Here is a 17,085-nt window from a genome sequence, read left to right as displayed (position 1 = left end):
CGCGGTGGGTGGGCGTGTCCGCGTGACGTAGGCGTGCGTCTGGCCACTCCCGGCAAAGCGGCAAAGGCACGCGCGCGAGTGAGTGACGCGTTGTGCGAGGAGCGCGCGCGTGTCCGTCCGTGCAGGTGGAGGCATGTAGCAGTACCTGAAGGCAGCACGTCGTCGCGCCTTCTTCTTCTTCTTCTTCGGCCGAACGAGCGGAAGAGGAGGAGAAGGACGAGAAGGAAGGAAGGAAGTAAGGAAGGAGTAGAGGACGTGAGGACGCTTCCTTCCATCTTGAACGGCGGCGGCGGCGGAGGAGGAGGAGGAGGAGGAAGGAGGAGGAGGAGGATTCGGCGGTTGCGGTTCCGCCGCCATGGCGAGCGACTCCCCCGCGAGGAGCCTGGACGAGATCGACCTGTCTGCTCTTCGGGTAGGTCTGCCCGAACCGCCCATGTCCACCTGTTCTGTCATGTCCTGTCCTGCCTTGAAGCCTTCCTTTCCTATCCATACATCTATCCTCCCTCAATCTGACCCCCCACCCCAACCTACCAACCCCCCCCATCCCATCCCATCCCATCCTACCCTACATCATTCCATCCTAGCTTCCCCTCTCCCACAACCGGTGCTACATCTATCTCGCGCGTGACACTTTTCTCCTCAATCCGGGCCTCGCGCGTGCGCGTCGTCACACCTCCAAAATGCTTGACTTGGCCCTACGCGCACGCTCGCACGGGCGCGCGCGCGTGCGCCGGCCATCCAGTTCCGCCATTTCGCGATGTTGTGGTCACAGCGACGGCGCGGCGACGCGCACGCGCACTCCTCGAGCTGAGGAATGTGTGGGCGAGCGCGTGTGCGCGCGCCAGGAAGAACGGCACCTTCTTGCGCGTGCTCGTGACTCTCTTGATCGCAAATTGCACAACGCCCGCAGGTGGCGGCGACGACGAGTCCGGACGCGCAGGAGGGTGCGACTGACTGACTGACGCGTGCGTGCGTGTGAGGAATAGCGACACGCACGCGCGTCTCCATCAGTGAGGAGAAATTAGGTCACGGATGACACACACTCACACACAGACACACGCACGTACACACTCACCCACTTCCTGCTCTTTTTCTCATTCCACACTTCCCTTTGTTGCTCCATCTTCGCGTCTTTCGCAAAGCTAGCTGCTAGCTCCATGCTAACTCACCGCATGGACGGGCATAGACGTTGGTACCGGGCAGTGGGGCTGCCCGCTGGACTCCCCAATCCAAACAGATTGGGGGTCTAGCGCCCTCAGTGGCGCCAAAACTGACATCAACCTCACCTGTCCAAAGGATTTTGCAGCACTGTTGACATTTGTGTGTTTTCCAGGACCCGGCGGGAATCTTTGAGCTGGTGGAACTGGTCGGTAATGGGACCTACGGACAGGTTTACAAGGTAAGACCCCGTTTTTTCAACCGGTGGACGGGTTTTGCGAGAGGTTCCGCTGGGGATCGGGACACCGTGTTGCACTTGGGGCCAAAACTGAGACTTGGGGAATCACTGGGATAATAATAATAATCGGACATAGGCCCTGCTGTCGTCATCATCAACAACAAAAGCCTAATTGTCATCACACCCAGAAACTGCGTATGACGAAATTGGTAGTGCTTCTCCATAAGGTGCGTTTTCTCGGCAAAAGACCTAAATAAGTGATGGTTTCGGACTCGTAATTTGGCATTCTGCCGTTATGGATACATCGCATCGCCCCCCCGAGCGGATCACTTACCTCTCACTGTCTTTCACTTACCTTTAGTCAGCCAGTAGGAGCCAGATCACCACCACCCAAACATCTTTTCATATTACCTCAACCCGAAGTTAGTACACAGAAGGGATTGTGTGTTGTGTTACCGCAAGTTTAGAGTTCTGATGGATGTGGGGAAAAAACTGTCCTTAAGTCTATTTGTCAGTACTTTGTGGGACCTATAGCGTCTGCCAGAGGGCAGCAGGTGGAACAGATTGTGACCAGGGTGGTATGGGTCCCCGATGATGTTCCTGGCCCTGCTGAGGTAACGAGGCGGTTTGGGTTTGTTTGCTCGGGAGCTAGGGACCGTCTTAGTGTTTGGGGATGTCGAGCTCGAGACTCTTGGGAGTCAGGAAGAGGATTGAGAGCAAGATCTAGTCTTGGGAGAAATGGATCAGACCAGGATTTCCATGAAAAGGAAGGTTGCCAGATTGTAAAAGTGAGTTTTAGTTGTAGAGGTTTGCAGTTGTTTCTCGCAAGAAGTGCTTGGCTAGTCCGCCGGCTTGTTTGGGCAAAGCGCTCCGCTCCGCCTTTGCTTTTAGCGCCGGTGTTTAAAGCCAGCCGTTTATTTCCGACGTCGCCAGCGCTCGCGTTTATCGGCGTCTGGCTTTCTTTCCATCAGGGTCGCCATGTCAAGACGGGTCAGCTGGCGGCCATCAAGGTCATGGACGTCACGGGAGTACGTATACCACACGCGCACTCCGGCGTCGCTCGCCCGACGCACGTTGACGCCGACGGGGCGTTTGGTCCGCGCCGCAGGACGAGGAGGAGGAGATTAAAGCCGAGATCAACATGCTGAAGAAGTACAGCCACCACAGGAACATCGCCACTTATTACGGCGCCTTCATCAAGAAGAATCCTCCCGGCGTGGACGACCACCTGTGGGTGCGTACGCTCGCCTTGGACAATTCTGCTCCGCGGCCGACCAATCGGGCGGTGGAAATCCTCTTTTTGTGCCCCTCCCCCCCACAAGCTGGTGATGGAGTTCTGCGGCGCCGGATCGGTGACGGATCTCATCAAGAACACCAAAGGCAATACGCTGAAGGAGGAGTGGATCGCCTACGTGTGCCGGGAGATCCTGAGGGTGAGCGTCCGTCCGTTGGTTCCGGCGGACTCGTTTCAAAGCGTGCCGTGCCCCCCCCGCCCGTTCTTCCCGCAGGGTCTCACTCACCTTCACCAGCACAAGGTCATCCACCGCGACATCAAAGGTCAAAACGTGCTCCTGACCGAGAACGCCGAAGTCAAACTAGGTGAGGCCGCGGCGGCGACGGCTTTGGGGGGCGGCGGCGACGGCTTTGGGGGGCCGGCGCGTTCACCCGTTCCCGCCCTTTCAGTGGACTTTGGCGTGAGCGCTCAGCTGGATCGCACGGTGGGCCGGCGCAACACCTTCATCGGGACGCCGTACTGGATGGCCCCCGAGGTCATCGCCTGCGACGAGAACCCGGACGCCACCTACGACTTTAAGGTACGGGCCCGCGCCCGAGTTCGACTCCCCAACCCCAACTCCTCTCCCCTTCCCGCAGAGCGATTTGTGGTCGCTGGGCATCACGGCCATCGAGATGGCCGAGGGAGCGCCGCGTAAGTGTTCCGGCCCGGCCCACGCCGGGGGTGGGATGCTAAGCTAACTGTTCTGTTGCTCACCTGGCAGCTTTGTGCGACATGCATCCCATGAGAGCTCTCTTCCTCATTCCCCGAAATCCTGCCCCCAGACTCAAGTCCAAGAAGTGGTGAGTCGCACAGCCATTTTCCACCCGCTTTTATCGTTGCAACCTCGCGTACGGCGAGGGCGTACGCCAAGGGTGTCAGACTCGGGTTGGTTCGCGGCCCGCATTAACTTTAACTCGATTTTATGTGGGCCGGACCATTTTAGATAGAATATTTAGATATATTTTTTTATAAATGGATTTAAAGAACTGGATTAAAATCCTTGAATATTTAGTTTTTTATAGATCTAAAACAATGTTTATTTTAGCTTTTTTAAAATATATTTTCAGATTTTACAAAATGATTTTTGAACTAAAAACACAGAAAATAATGATTAGAAAATTGCAGTTATTGTTTTAAAAGGGGGAAAATCAGGAAATGTAATATACATCTATACTCTTCATTTGAATTTGATCCTAAAACAGAAAGTCGGCACTCATCATTGACTTTCCCGGGCCACACAAAATGATGCGGCGGGCCAGATTTGGCCCCCCGGGCCGCCACTTTGACACAACTGGCGTATAGTATTGCCCAATGCTACATGCACGCGTAGCGCACTACGTCACTTACGTGAGATTTTGGCCGTTGACGCGGAAGGTCCAAGAAGTTCCAGTCGTTCATCGAGAGCTGCCTGGTGAAGAGCCACGGGCAGCGGCCCGGGACGGAGCAGCTGCTCAAGCACCCCTTCATCCGCGAGCTACCCAACGAGCGGCAGGTGCGCATCCAGCTCAAGGACCACATCGACCGCACCAAGAAGCGCCGCGGGGAGAGGGGTGAGTCGGCAATTGCCTGATAAAAAGTAAGGCGCCGTGCGACATGTGACCTCTGACCCCCAGACGAGACCGAGTACGAGTACAGCGGCAGCGAGGAGGAAGAGGAAGAGCGGGATGTCGGGGAGCCCAGGTACGACCCACCGCCTGTCTTTGAGCCCCTCCCCTTCCTCCCCGCCCCCGGTGGCCCGTCTTTGAGCCGGCCCCTCCCCCTTTCCTCCCCTTAGCTCCATCATCAACATCCCGGGCGAGTCCACGCTGAGGCGGGACTTCCTGCGCCTGCAGCTGGCCAATAAGGAGCGCTCGGAGCTGATTCGCCGGCAGCAGCTGGAGCAGCAGCAGAACGAGGAGCACAAGCGCCAACTGCTGGCCGAGAGGCAGAAGCGCATCGAGGAGCAGAAGGAGCAGCGCCGACGCCTGGAGGAGGTGTGTACGACCACGCCACTCGGCCACCCGGCCACCCGGCCTCCTTTTTTTTTTCTCAGACCTGACCTCATCGTCCCCCATTTTTCCCCAACGCCAGCAACAACGCCGCGAGCGCGAAATGCGCAAGCAGCAGGAGCGAGAGCAGAGGAGGAGGTACGAGGAGATGGAGCAGATTCGCCGAGAGGAGGAGAGGCGCCACGCCGAGAGGGAGCAGGTACCTCTGGCCAGAGAAAGACCACAACCTCCTTCTATCTAGTCCCAAAATGAACTTTGTCACCCGAAAGAGCTCTTCCTCCTGTCTCTTCGACGTCACTTGACGTCTTTCTGATACGCCGCCTTCCTCTTCTTCCTCTTCTTCTTCTTCTTCTTCTTCTGGGCACCTGCGTTAGGAGTACATCCGTAGACAACTGGAGGAGGAACAGAGGCAGCTGGAGATCCTGCAGCAGCAGCTCCTGCAGGAACAGGCTTTGCTGCTGGTACAGTAAATTAGCTGGGACGGGTGGGGGTGCCGTGTACTAGACATTAGCCGGTATGGTGCTCGCCTTAATGCTAATTTGGACGTATCAAATGGAGCGAGCAGCGATTGGCTCGCCGTATCCATGACGCACCAAGTTCCGGAAATAGGACCGTCGTACGAATGGCTTTCTCTTCCTCTTATTCTGGCTGCAATTCTTTCGGTGGAGCTCGGTGCTGCCGCCGGGTGCGACGTGGCGCCGCGGGGTACTGCGACGTTTAACCCAAAAAGTCAAAAGAGATGTTTGGTGTCCAGGAGTACAAGAGGAAGCAAATCGAGGAGCAACGTCAGGCCGAGCGTTTGCAGAGGCAGCTGCAGCAGGAGCGAGCGTACTTGGTGTCGCTCCAGCAGCAGCAACAGCAGCAGGACCCCCAGCAGCGCCCCCCGCAGGACAAGAAGCAGCTCTACCATTACAAGGACCAGGCGCCCAGCGCCCTCAACGACAAGCCTGCCTGGGCCAAGGAGGTATGGCGAGCGGTGACGGCGGCTTTCAATCTTTGTCCATTTATATGCTAATATACCGTCAGTTTGTGTGTTTACATTGTGTTTGGCGGTTTACTTGTGCTGGGCCATGGAGACATTTTAAAGTTGAGCGCTAGCAGGCATCTGATGCATTAGCACAAGGGTGTCAGACTCAGGTTGGTTCGGGGGCCGCATTAACATCCACTCGGTTTCATGTGGGCCGGACCATTTCAGATATAATATTTAGATTTTTTTATATATAAATGGATTAAAAGAACTGGATTAAAACCCCTGAATATTCCGTTTTTTATAGATCTAAAACAATGTTTATTTGAGCGTTTTTTAAATATATTTTTAGATTTTACTAAATGATTTTTGAACTAAAAACACAGAAAATAATGATTAAAAAATTGCAGTTATTGTTTTAAAAGGGGGAAATCAGGAAATTTAATAGACATCTATACTCTTCATTTGAATTTGATCCTAAAACAGAAAGTCGGCACTCATCATTTACTTTCTCGGGCCGCACAAAATGATGCGGCGGGCCAGATTTGGCCCCCGGGCCGCCACTTTGACACCTGTGCATTAGCCTGAAGCATTTGCTAACGGATTTGCTAACATTTTGAATTCAGCGGCCCAGCCCAAGTAAGACTCCGCGTAGACGTGTGCTGTTGTTGTGATGTAAAGTTGGCCCCGCCTACCGGGTGCCCCGACTCCACCCCTGCAGGTGATGCGTCGGGCGCAGAGCAACTCCCCTCGCGTCCCCCCCAAGAAGTACCACTCCTTTAGGCACGTGCGAGACCCTCAGCTGGACCCCCTCCTCCTGCTCCCGGGCTACAAGCCCAACCGGCGCCGCCCGCCCTCCTTCCCCGCCCACAACAGCCCCTCCCGGGATCCGCTCCGCACGCCGCGCATCCGGATCACCTTCACCCCGCCGGGGGCGGACCCTCGAGGCCGCAGTCCCGGCCGGCGGGTCAGTGGCGGCACCTGGCTAACGCTTCCGGCGGGACCTGGCTAACCGGCTAACGCTTTCGGCGGGCGGCGGGACTGGCTAACGCTTGGGGCAGGTGGCGGTCGGGCGGCGCTCTCCACTCTAACTCCACTGACCTCTAACTCCTCTCCCTCCTCCAGCGGGCTTCTTTCTTGCCAGACTCGCTTGGACACCGGCACAACTCGCTACACGCGGCGACCGGTCGCCGCTCAAATCAGACACTCCCCGCGGATTGGCACGCGCGGCCACGTTAACCCTTTCTAGGACTTCTTGGACCCTGCCAAACGTTTGGATTAGAGTTAATGATTGACCAAAAAGAGTCACTTGACTTTCCACGTGGGCCAAACGTTTTCGGCGGGGAGTGACTGAGTGGGCCGGCGCCCCACGTGGCCTCGGACGTTCCCCTGACGCCGTTCTTCCACGTTTCAGCACAAAGCGTCCAACCGGATCTCGGACCCGTCGCTGCCCCCCCGCTCCGAGTCCTTCGGCGGGGGCGCCATCCAGCAGGCCCGCACGCCGCCGACGCAGCGCGCCTTGGATCCGCAGGTGCGTCTCGCCGCCCGTCTGTATTTTTCGTTTTTCTTGTTGGATTAAGGCAGGGGTAGGGAACCTATGGCTCGGGAGCCATACGTGGCTCTTCTGATGGGTGCATGTGGCTCTTCGCTAACCTGTGAGGTCAAATATGTTTTTTAAACCGCTGGTGACAGAGCCGAGTCCCGAATGCACCAATAGGAGCGTCACGTCGGCACTATGGCGCTGACGGTACCTCTAACTTTAATCATCTTTTTTAAATTTATATTTTTATTAGACTTTTCTGCATGCATATTTTCATTGGTTAGCAACTGCGCAACAGTGCTGTCAAAATAATTCATTTAGTACTTTAAAAGTGGTAAAATGACCCCCAAAAAAGTCACATCTCATTTTCACATTTTTACACTTAAATTCTGAGTATGGCTCTCAAAGAAATACAATTAGAAAATAGGAATTGTTTATGGCTCTTTGTGTCAAAAAGGTTCCCGACCCCTGGATTAAGGGCAACACATTGATTTGTATCTGGACCAGAGGTGCTTGTCACGCATGTTCTTCTCCTTTGCTTTTTTTTTTCCCTTCTCCTTCTTCCTGTCACCACTCGGCTTTGCATCTTTTCCCACCACCCCCATACCACGCCCCCTCTGGGCGGGGCGCAGACGGCGCACCTGGTGCAGGTGAAGAGCCCGGGCCTGTCGGGCTCTCAGTCGCTGTACGAGCCGCACGGGGTGTCGTCCTCCGCCCCGTCGCCCTCGCGCCCCCCCGTGCCCCGGCAAAACTCGGACCCCACCTCCGACACCCCTCCTCCTCCTCCCCTGCCTCTGGCGCGTCTGGCGCCCCCCCTGGACAAGCTGGACCGCGGCTCCTGGCTGCGGCAGGACGACGAGATGCCCCCCAAGGTCTCTGTCCCGCCACCTTTTGTCCCCTAATTCCTCGCCGCTCCTTCAAATAGTCTGGAAAATCCTCCATGATAATCATAACAATAATCATAAATCATCCTCCAAAGTGTCAGGCTTAACTTTTAAATGGATAAGAGGCAGCGTGGGTCACCGAAACATTCTTTCCACTTGAGTACGAGTCCAGCTAAACTGTGAAATTAGTCCGTTAGCATAGCAGGACAGCTATTCCAAAGTGGACTCATATTGGCATACAAGACTATCATGAGGCAACCTCCCCCGGCCTTCTACTTGGTTGTCATGGTTACAAATCAGGGCTGGCCCAAGCGTTGCTCACGGGCGGCTAGGTGGCTAGGCGGCTACGCTGCGGCTGGCTAAAGCTTTTGGCTCGACAAGACCCAGTTGAAGCAGCGGGGGTTGGGCCAATCAGCACCACCTGATTGCAATCCACTGATTGCACATGTAACATAGCAGAGTGGTAGAAAGGTATCGCACCGTGACTTACTGCAGCAGGGGTGTTCTAACTTTCCATTCATGGGAAATTTGTAAGAACCTAGCCCGGGAAAATGTGATATTATCTACCAATAATCGTACCTTGGCCATCTAAGCGGTAGTTCCTGGGCCATTTATGTTGTGGGCAGCCCTGATTGAAATGAATGCAAAAGTGTTAGGCAGACTACGCATAGCTCTCTTAGTCCTCTGTGTGGCTTCTTATTGCTTTTGGGGCACTTGCGCTTCATTTACAAATGGCCGCCTTGGCCCACTTTCCGCCTCATTCAAACCAATTTGCCCTCATCTCAAACAAATTGCTAGCCAAGTACTACAAGTAACCCTAAAGCTCCGCCCCTCTCTTCCACCGACTGCCTTTGTGGTTTCCCCGGCCGTCCAGGTCCCTCAGAGGACCACGTCCATCTCGCCCGCTCTGGTGAGGAAGAACTCTCCGGGCAACGGTCCCGGGCGTTCCGGCGCGCATCCCGTCCGGGCCAGCAACCCCGACCTGCGCAGGATGGACGTCTGGGCCGACGCCCCTCTCAAGAGGACCGGCAGCTCTTCCGGCTCCAGCACCCCCAGCTCGCAGGGGGGCTCCGCCGAGCGAGGTACCACCCGCCGGCGTCGCCCCGATCCCGTCCGCGGCAAACTCTCCCTTCCTATTTTTTGGGGGCCCGCAGCCAACGCGACCGGGAAGCCCGAAGGCTCGCCGTCCGACGAGTCCAGAGACGACGGCGGGGACGCCTCACGACCGGGACGGCCCGCGGTGAGTTTGCCGTCAAGGGTGGTGGACGTTTGTTGCGTTTGGGTTCCGTCCCCCGACGTGCTAAAAGGCGCCCCGGTCTGGCCGTCCCCGTCAGGATCTGACGGCGTTGGCCAAGGAGCTCCGAGAATTGCGCCAGGGCGAAGAAAGCGCCCGGCCGCCCGTCAAGGTCACCGACTACTCTTCGTCCAGCGAGGAGTCACGCAGCAGCGACGACGAGGAGGGAGACGGCGAGGGCGGGGCCAGCGACGGGACCGTGGCCGTCAGCGACATCCCGCGCATCATGTGAGTCGACCGCCTCGCCCCGTGAAAAAACGGGACCAAACGCCGGTCGTCGTCTTTAAGGCCGGCGGCCGGCCGGGGATCCCGCGAGTCGCCTGGGATGACGCGTGACCGCGTGGACGACGACGACGACGGCACCCTGACGATGCGTGAGGTGAGCGCCGCCGTTGTCCTATTTTGACGGTAGACGGCGTGGTCTTTTGAATGTCTCGCCGAGCTTATTTTTGGCGGTTGCGGGCAGTTCGGGATGGGCGGCGGCTCCAAGGCCTCCTTCACGCCGTTCGTGGACCCGCGGGTGTACGGGACGTCCCCCACGGACGAGGACGAGGAGGTGTCGGCTTCGGGTGAGGACGGCCGTCTCGCCGTGGGCGGTGGTTAAGGGGGCGGGGCCATGACGGCGGACGCGCTCTCTCAGTGCTGTTCGCCGACGAGCTGCTGAAGCAAGCGCGGCTGAACGAGGCCCGCAAGATCTCGGTGGTCAACGTCAACCCCACCAACATCCGCCCGCACAGCGACACGCCCGAGATCCGCAAGTACAAGAAGCGCTTCAACTCGGAGATCTTGTGCGCCGCGCTCTGGGGTGAGGAGGATGGAATGGCCATGGGCCGCCAGCCGCCGTCTGTCCCGGTACACGGTCGATTGGTCGCCCGGAAGGTTATTGATAATTACCATTTCGATTGTTGCTCAAATTCCCTAAATACAAACTGCGAATGACTATTTAGTCATACTTAATGCTCTATTAATTATTAGGCAAAAGAAAAGCTCCAAATTTCCCGGACTTTTATTGTTTTTTGTTGGATAGCTTGTTAAGACACTGACTGACGTCGCTTCTTAAAGGGACAGCGCACGTACATACAAACTCTTCTACACTCACACGTCGGCTCAGTGAAACTGCTCATGGCCATTGTTGGCTTTTATTCATGCGTAGACCGTGTTCTTTTACCTTGTTTGGTCGCCATCGGTCTTTTGGTCGTCGGTCTTTTGGTCGCCCGTTGTTGCGGTCGGGGCGACCAAAAGACCGCGACCAAAAGACCGGCGACCAAAAGACGGCAACCAATCGACCGCACACGTCTGTCCCGACCGCCGTCCGACCTTGATGTTTTTATTTTGTCGCCGCCAGGGGTCAACCTCCTGGTGGGCACGGAGAACGGCCTGATGCTGCTGGACCGCAGCGGGCAGGGCAAAGTTTACAACCTGATCAACCGCCGACGCTTCCAGCAGATGGACGTCCTGGAAGGTCTCAACGTGCTGGTCACCATCTCCGGTGGGAAAATTAAAAGAGATGCCCAAATCTTTTTAAGGAGGATTAAGACGGGGGCGCCTTTGGCCGAAAGCGGAAATGACGGCGAGTGCGTTTCAGGCAAGAAGAACAAGCTGCGCGTCTACTACCTGTCCTGGCTGAGGAACAGAATCCTCCACAACGACCCCGAGGTGGAGAAGAAGCAGGGCTGGATCACGGTGGGGGAACTGGAGGGATGCGTCCACTACAAAGTCGGTAAGGAGAGGGAGCGATTGGGTTGGGGCGGGGTCCCCCGGTCGGCCTTGACCTCCCGTCTCGCACCGCAGTCAAATACGAAAGGATCAAGTTCTTGGTGATCGCCTTGAAGAACGCGGTGGAGATCTACGCCTGGGCTCCCAAGCCTTACCATAAGTTCATGGCCTTCAAGGTGCGCCCGCTTTCGAAACGGAGCCTGGATCCCGATTCGGCGAGGACGGCGAGAAAATCAAGTCTTTGTCAGTCTTTCACAGAGCTGCAACACCGCCCCCTGCTGGTGGACCTGACGGTGGAGGAGGGCCAGAGGTTAAAAGTCATCTACGGCTCCAACGCCGGCTTCCACGTGGTGGACGTGGACTCGGGGAGCCCCTACGACATCTACATCCCCTCGCACGTGAGCGGCGAATGGCGGCGGTGGGTGGGAGGCGGCCTCGGGAGGGAGGCTTTTTCAAATGTTCTCTCTTTTTTGGGCGTTTGCCGGCAGATTCAAGGTCAGGTGACGCCGCACGCCATCGTGGTCCTGCCCAAGACGGACGGCATGGAGATGCTGCTGTGCTACGAGGACGAGGGCGTCTACGTCAACACGTACGGCCGCATCACCAAAGACGTGGTGCTGCAGTGGGGCGAGATGCCCACGTCCGTGGGTATGAGACCCAGACCAAAAAAAAAAGCTTCAATCCAATAAACCAAAGCCAGACACCAGCTTTGCTTTTTCCCCGCCCGCAGCCTACATCCACTCCAATCAAATCATGGGCTGGGGCGAGAAGGCCATCGAGATCCGTTCGGTGGAGACGGGCCACCTGGACGGCGTCTTCATGCACAAGCGAGCCCAGCGCTTGAAGTTCCTGTCCGAGAGGAACGACAAGGTGAGCCGGACGGCCGGCCGTCTCGGGTCCGGTTTCGACACCCGTTGACTTCTGACCCCGCCCACGACAGGTCTTCTTCGCCTCGGTGCGATCCGGTGGCAGCAGCCAAGTCTTTTTCATGACCCTCAACAGAAGCTCCATGATGAACTGGTAACCCCGGCCGGGGGGCGTGGCGTTAAAACAGATTGGAGTCGAGCTGACCCAATAGAGAACCTGACCAAGTCCACGCTAAAGTATGCTTGACCACTCACTTCTTTGTTTTTTTTTGCACGGGCCGCCCCAAAATGGTCGTCACGGATTTGTGCCTTTGCCTGGTTAGCCCGTGGGCCGGCGGTGGGATGGTCAAAGGAGCCGGCCGTCAAACGGGTGCCCTATTTTGAACATACCATCCAAAGAAAATGCGGTCACAAATGAGCCAATGACGACTTCATGGTGGGGAATTGATTTGTTTTTAAAAAAAGTCACACGCCCACCTTTTATTCCTCATGGATTTTTTTCATTCTTTTTTGATTTTGTTCAACTTTGGCCCGGATTTCGTTTTATTTCCGCCATTTCGGCCTCACTCGTTCTGTATTTACCATGTATATCTGACTCTTGAGTTCTAGAGAAAGACAAAAAAAGACCATGTCCATCAAAGTTTAGGAGTCTTTCTACCCATTAGAAGAAAATAGCTATAACACTTTCTAAAGAAAAACATTGAAAAAAAGTCCACACTGTTTTTATTGTGATATTTGTATTTGAATTTTTGTAACGAGACTGTGAACGGCTGTCACTGATGAGTGCCATGCATGTGCGTGTGTTTTCACCTCATCATCTGGAATTGAAATGACCGACTTCATCTAAGGATGCGCATCTGTGATGTTACCATTTGAAAATAAACCTCCTCTTCTTGTACAGCAACAGTATCTCGTTTTTGTTCTAAAAATGACACGGAAATGGTCAAAGAGATGAGTTTTGGGACCATGTCGTAAACCAGCAACAGTCCACGAGCTGTGCGCGCACGCCCCCTACTGGCAAGTTCTAAACCTACTGCCCTCCACTGGGAAACTAATTGGGCAATACGTATAAACAATCGAGGATTGATAAAATGCTACTGAGTTTCAAGACAATTGCTGCATGAATAAAAGACGAATCTTCAAATCTCATTGAACGTGTATAATGGCAAAGGCATTCCATTGAACACAAATCAACTAGTCACGCAGTGACGCATACCACTAGAGGAAACCCCTACATTTATTTTATTTTTGAGTCAAAAGTAATGCATGGGGTGCATTTGAGAACGTGGCATTTTCCTCAATTTCATTTTTTCTGGGGAGGGTTTTTCTTTATGGCAGGGGGAAAAACGGTCCTTTCGGCGTCAACGTGAAGTTTGCGACTAACGGGTTGCCATGTCGATGTCCAACCTGGCATCCCGGCGCGGGCACATAAAGTGCCCCTCCCTCACGCGCTCCTCGGCGGATGCTGCAGTAAGTTGTCCGCGCCTGCGCACTTTCGTTCCTCTTTTCCTAGGAAGGTAAGTGTGGCATGGCGCGTGTTTGTGCCTCGGGGGGGAAAAAGAAGGCGAATAACGGTGCCGGGCGTAGATAGTGGCGCCTGGGCAGACTACCGAAGAAGCCTTAGCCCGCTTGCGCGCGTCGCGAGCCGCCTCGCCGCTCGTCTCGGTCGGCACTCGGCCCAGCTCGGCGGCGGCTGCGAACTCGGAACTCAATGGGAGTCGAGCGGCAACGAGGCCTTCTGTCGCCAGAAGTCGCTTGTCATCGTCGCGGCTAACGGCCACGCTTCCATCTCGTTACTCGCCGGTTCTCCGACCTCCGAACGACTCCCGCACGGCTCGGCCTTCGGACGCCTCGTAGACCGGGCCGACTTTGCGAAGGGCGCCGCCGCCGTCGTCTTTCGGGCGGCGACGTAATTGAATGAACGGATAAGGCGGCTAGCCGCACTTAGCATGGCGTCGCTAACTGACATAACGGGACTCTAGCTCCTCGCGTCGTTTGCGTTTTTCCGCACATCGAGTCCAACACTTGGTTTATTTCCACCGAGCGACACCGAGACAACCGCACGCGCCGTCAAAAGACGTTCGAGTAACGCGTCCGGATTCAATAGGTGTCTTGCAACGTCTCGAAAATTGGACGAATTAAGAATTTTAAATTGGCGAAAAAACACAGGCCGGCTAACGCAAGTTAGCATGTGCTAACGGAACGTGTTGGCATTCGACCTAAACTTCACATTTGTTATAAAAATAATGGGCCGTTTTCCCAGCACTCGCGAATGAATGTTTATGCCTCGACGTCATTCACGTAGAGGATTAAAGTAAGAAATAAGATTTAGCCCAAAAAAGGGTGTAACGAGCGAGAAGCCTCGTGTTGACGCCAGCGCGTCGTCAGCGCGTCCACGTTTCACTGTCACTAAAAAGACTTTTGGACACTTTTGTCCTCTCTAGGCCGATTTATTCAAAGCTTGGCGTTAATGTCGACGTCATCTTTTGGCGTCGAAGGATGTATTTACTCCCTTAACCGCTATTGGTTTAATCCGCTCATTTTGCACAACCTTTTTAAAGTGGAAGAAAGACAGCTGACAATGTCAGGTGATTTAGTCACAATAGTTGACTCAAATTTTAAGAGTTATCAATATGTGAAAGATGTATTTTGCACAGAAATGTTAAGTTTTCAAATCATAACTCGGGAGTACAAATGTAAATAAATAAGCACTCGATCCGAGTAATTGATTAGTTGCGACTTATTGGCAGCCATAGATGGAACTCATAAGTTCCATGGCGGTTAATTCAAAAGGTGGGGGTGTGTGTATAATGGTTCTGTGTACTGGTTTGCGCCCAAACTGAAGTTTTTCCTTTGGTTTTGCAGCAGCCCAGAAGATTTGCAGCATGTCAGATCCTGAGCTGGAGTTCGGGGCCGTTGAGTCCGGCGCCTCGGCCACGTACCCCATGCAGTGCTCGTCCCTGCGCAAAAATGGTTTTGTGGTGCTCAAGGGCCGCCCCTGCAAGATTGTGGAGATGTCCACTTCCAAGACCGGCAAGCACGGCCACGCCAAGGTAACACACCTGCAAAAACGCTGTCATATGCGGTTGACCTCAACGTTTTCGTTTCCAATGCAACCCCTTCATTTCTAAATGTACACTTGACAAAAAAGCTTTAAAAATGTAGGCGTATCCCCGAGCACCAAAAAAGGGAAATAATCATGAGTATTTATAGATTCTGGACTGTTTTTAAATCCTAATTATTTTAGACCTTTAAGGTAAAATGTATAACCTGATTAAAGGTAATTATTTTCTTACGTGGTAGAAAGGATGCCATATTGATATTTTATGAAGTGATTTAAACATTTGGATTTGTGTCACCCTTGATGATTTGTTGTTTTCTTCACATAGGTCAACCTTACTGGGATTGACATTTTCACCCAGAAGAAGTATGAAGACATGTGCCCCTCCACCCACAACATGGATGTCCCCTCCATCAAGAGGATAGACTATCAGGTAAAGTAAAGATGCCATTTCCATGCCAAAGATATCCATATTTTTTTTCCCCCGCCGGGAAGCCGAAATGCAAATTGTCTGACGATGACGCAAAAACTAAACAGGGGCGGTGGGGGTTTAAACAAAAAGTGTCGGCTGAATTGTAACACGTCGGCGGTCGTCCCGGCAGTTGGTCAACATCAACGAGAACTTCATGTCCCTGATGGCCGACAACGGCGACGTCCGGGAGGACCTGCGCGTTCCCGATAGCGAAGTGGGCAAGGAAATCGAGAGCAAGTTTGAGGCGGGCGACGAGTTTATGGTGAGCCCTCCGCCGTCCGTCGTGGTCTCTGCCCCACGACGCCGTCCCTAACGGTCGTCCCGCCGCCGCCCGCACGCCAGGTGACGGTGATGTCCGCCATGGGGGAGGAGTGCGCCGTGGCCACCAAGGTCCTGACCAACAAATAAGGAGACGGACTGTGCAGCCCCGCCCGCCCGGCGAGCGATGCCGCCCGCAACCAGCCTCTTTGCATTCTCATTGGTTCTTCTGTCACCAAAGCCTCTCCGACAGCATCTCCCCTCTCCACCTCCCACCCTCCCTTCCGTGTTTTGGCTCACGCTCCAACGCCGTCTGGAAAATTTGGGGGCATTTTGGCCACTTTGTAGAAACGCATCCGTCGCTTAGTTTTGCCCTCGCAGTATTGCTCGCTGTCCCGATTGATGTAATAGCAGCAGCGGGATTAAGCTTTTATCACGTCTTTTTTTTTTTTGAATTATTCTTTGCATTTGTAATCTTTTTTTCTTGGGGGGGAGGGGTCTTCCGTAGGGTAGATCCGCCGGCTTCACCGAGCTCGTCGTTTAGCGGCGGCGAGTTCTCGGGTGGCTTAAACTCCACCTCCCGTAACCATTTGTTCCCGGCACCCCCTCCCGTTAAGTGCGCTCGCTGGAGCCCCCCCTCTCCACTACGCCCCCGCCCGCCCCACCTTCCCTTTCCTCCCCCCTCCTCCGAACGAACGGCCGGCCGGCCTGGGCGCACTCGCGGGCAGTCCGTCATCGGGCCCGATGCTAAACAAACCAGTGCTCTTTTTCTTCTTCTTCTTCGTCTTCTCTTCTTCTTTGTATTAGCCAAGAGGTGCGAGTGAAATGCAGTGTGAGCTTCAGACAAGTGGGAGGCGCTTTGCAGTGAGCTTTCTGTTTGAGGAACTCAAATCGGCTTGGGGAGGGTGGTGGCCGCAAACTTTTTGTTCACTCGAGGCCTTTGTCACCTGACTGGAGATGGCTGAAAATAAAATGTTGAAACTAACACCAGGTCCAAACTTGTCTTCTGTCGCCACATCACATATTCTCCTGCTATCAATCATTGCAAACATCTCCATCAAAATGGAGTCATCAGTAGGTACACTATTTACAATTTAAAATATATTAAATGAATGGAAATGCTATTTTTTTTAAATGACTTATCAAAAGTATGATTGGAATTATTAAAATAGTTGTCAATGAAACTGCTATTCAAATACCTAGTCCCAAACATCAGCAAAGTTGATGTTACTTAAACTGAACCTGGAATATGTTGTTTGTAAACATGAGATAGATTTTTTTTCCTATCCAAATTTACCCATTGTAGGAAATTCACTCCTTGTACTTTACCACATTGAGAACACTGTTTGAATGTTATCTTCAATAAG

General features: G+C 54.1%; 2 protein-coding genes across 10 annotated transcripts; both read left to right on the top strand.

Annotated features, from left to right (window-relative positions):
• Positions 1 to 36: 36 nt before the first annotated feature.
• Positions 37 to 12,831, top strand: LOC144091937 (TRAF2 and NCK-interacting protein kinase-like). Of its 6 annotated transcripts, XM_077624645.1 has the most exons (31): positions 37 to 412; positions 1,334 to 1,399; positions 2,368 to 2,424; positions 2,505 to 2,630; positions 2,719 to 2,829; positions 2,905 to 2,995; positions 3,080 to 3,210; positions 3,269 to 3,323; positions 3,394 to 3,472; positions 4,047 to 4,222; positions 4,286 to 4,352; positions 4,447 to 4,645; positions 4,743 to 4,859; positions 5,035 to 5,121; positions 5,415 to 5,624; positions 6,349 to 6,594; positions 7,042 to 7,158; positions 7,800 to 8,039; positions 8,926 to 9,133; positions 9,206 to 9,291; positions 9,386 to 9,573; positions 9,634 to 9,724; positions 9,812 to 9,914; positions 9,986 to 10,150; positions 10,691 to 10,834; positions 10,931 to 11,065; positions 11,137 to 11,237; positions 11,310 to 11,459; positions 11,550 to 11,709; positions 11,792 to 11,931; positions 12,002 to 12,831. In XM_077624645.1, exons 1-31 carry the CDS (start codon positions 356 to 358, stop codon positions 12,083 to 12,085), a joined length of 3,987 nt encoding a protein of 1,328 aa, XP_077480771.1. In that variant the 5' UTR covers positions 37 to 355; the 3' UTR covers positions 12,086 to 12,831. The 6 variants fall into 6 exon arrangements, with proteins under 6 accessions (XP_077480771.1, XP_077480765.1, XP_077480767.1 ...); XM_077624640.1 differs by lacking the exon at positions 6,349 to 6,594 and having other exon boundaries at positions 40 to 412; positions 11,310 to 11,709; XM_077624642.1 differs by lacking the exon at positions 6,349 to 6,594 and having other exon boundaries at positions 41 to 412; positions 8,926 to 9,291.
• A 495-nt stretch (positions 12,832 to 13,326) lies between these two features.
• On the top strand, positions 13,327 to 16,703 carry LOC144091911 (eukaryotic translation initiation factor 5A-1-like). 4 transcript variants are annotated; one of them, XM_077624601.1, is made up of 5 exons: positions 13,327 to 13,444; positions 14,793 to 14,980; positions 15,317 to 15,421; positions 15,591 to 15,722; positions 15,803 to 16,703. In XM_077624601.1, exons 2-5 carry the CDS (start codon positions 14,813 to 14,815, stop codon positions 15,866 to 15,868), a joined length of 471 nt encoding a protein of 156 aa, XP_077480727.1. In that variant the 5' UTR covers positions 13,327 to 13,444; positions 14,793 to 14,812; the 3' UTR covers positions 15,869 to 16,703. The 4 variants fall into 4 exon arrangements, with proteins under 4 accessions (XP_077480727.1, XP_077480728.1, XP_077480725.1 ...); XM_077624599.1 differs by lacking the exon at positions 13,327 to 13,444 and adding an exon at positions 13,466 to 14,515; XM_077624600.1 differs by lacking the exon at positions 13,327 to 13,444 and adding an exon at positions 14,573 to 14,720.
• Positions 16,704 to 17,085: the final 382 nt, after the last annotated feature.

Source organism: Stigmatopora argus, chromosome 17 (assembly GCF_051989625.1).
Source record: "Stigmatopora argus isolate UIUO_Sarg chromosome 17, RoL_Sarg_1.0, whole genome shotgun sequence".
Lineage (NCBI taxonomy): Eukaryota > Metazoa > Chordata > Actinopteri > Syngnathiformes > Syngnathidae > Stigmatopora > Stigmatopora argus.
Note: the sequence above shows the minus strand (reverse complement) of the source record. Positions and strands in the feature narration are given on the sequence as shown.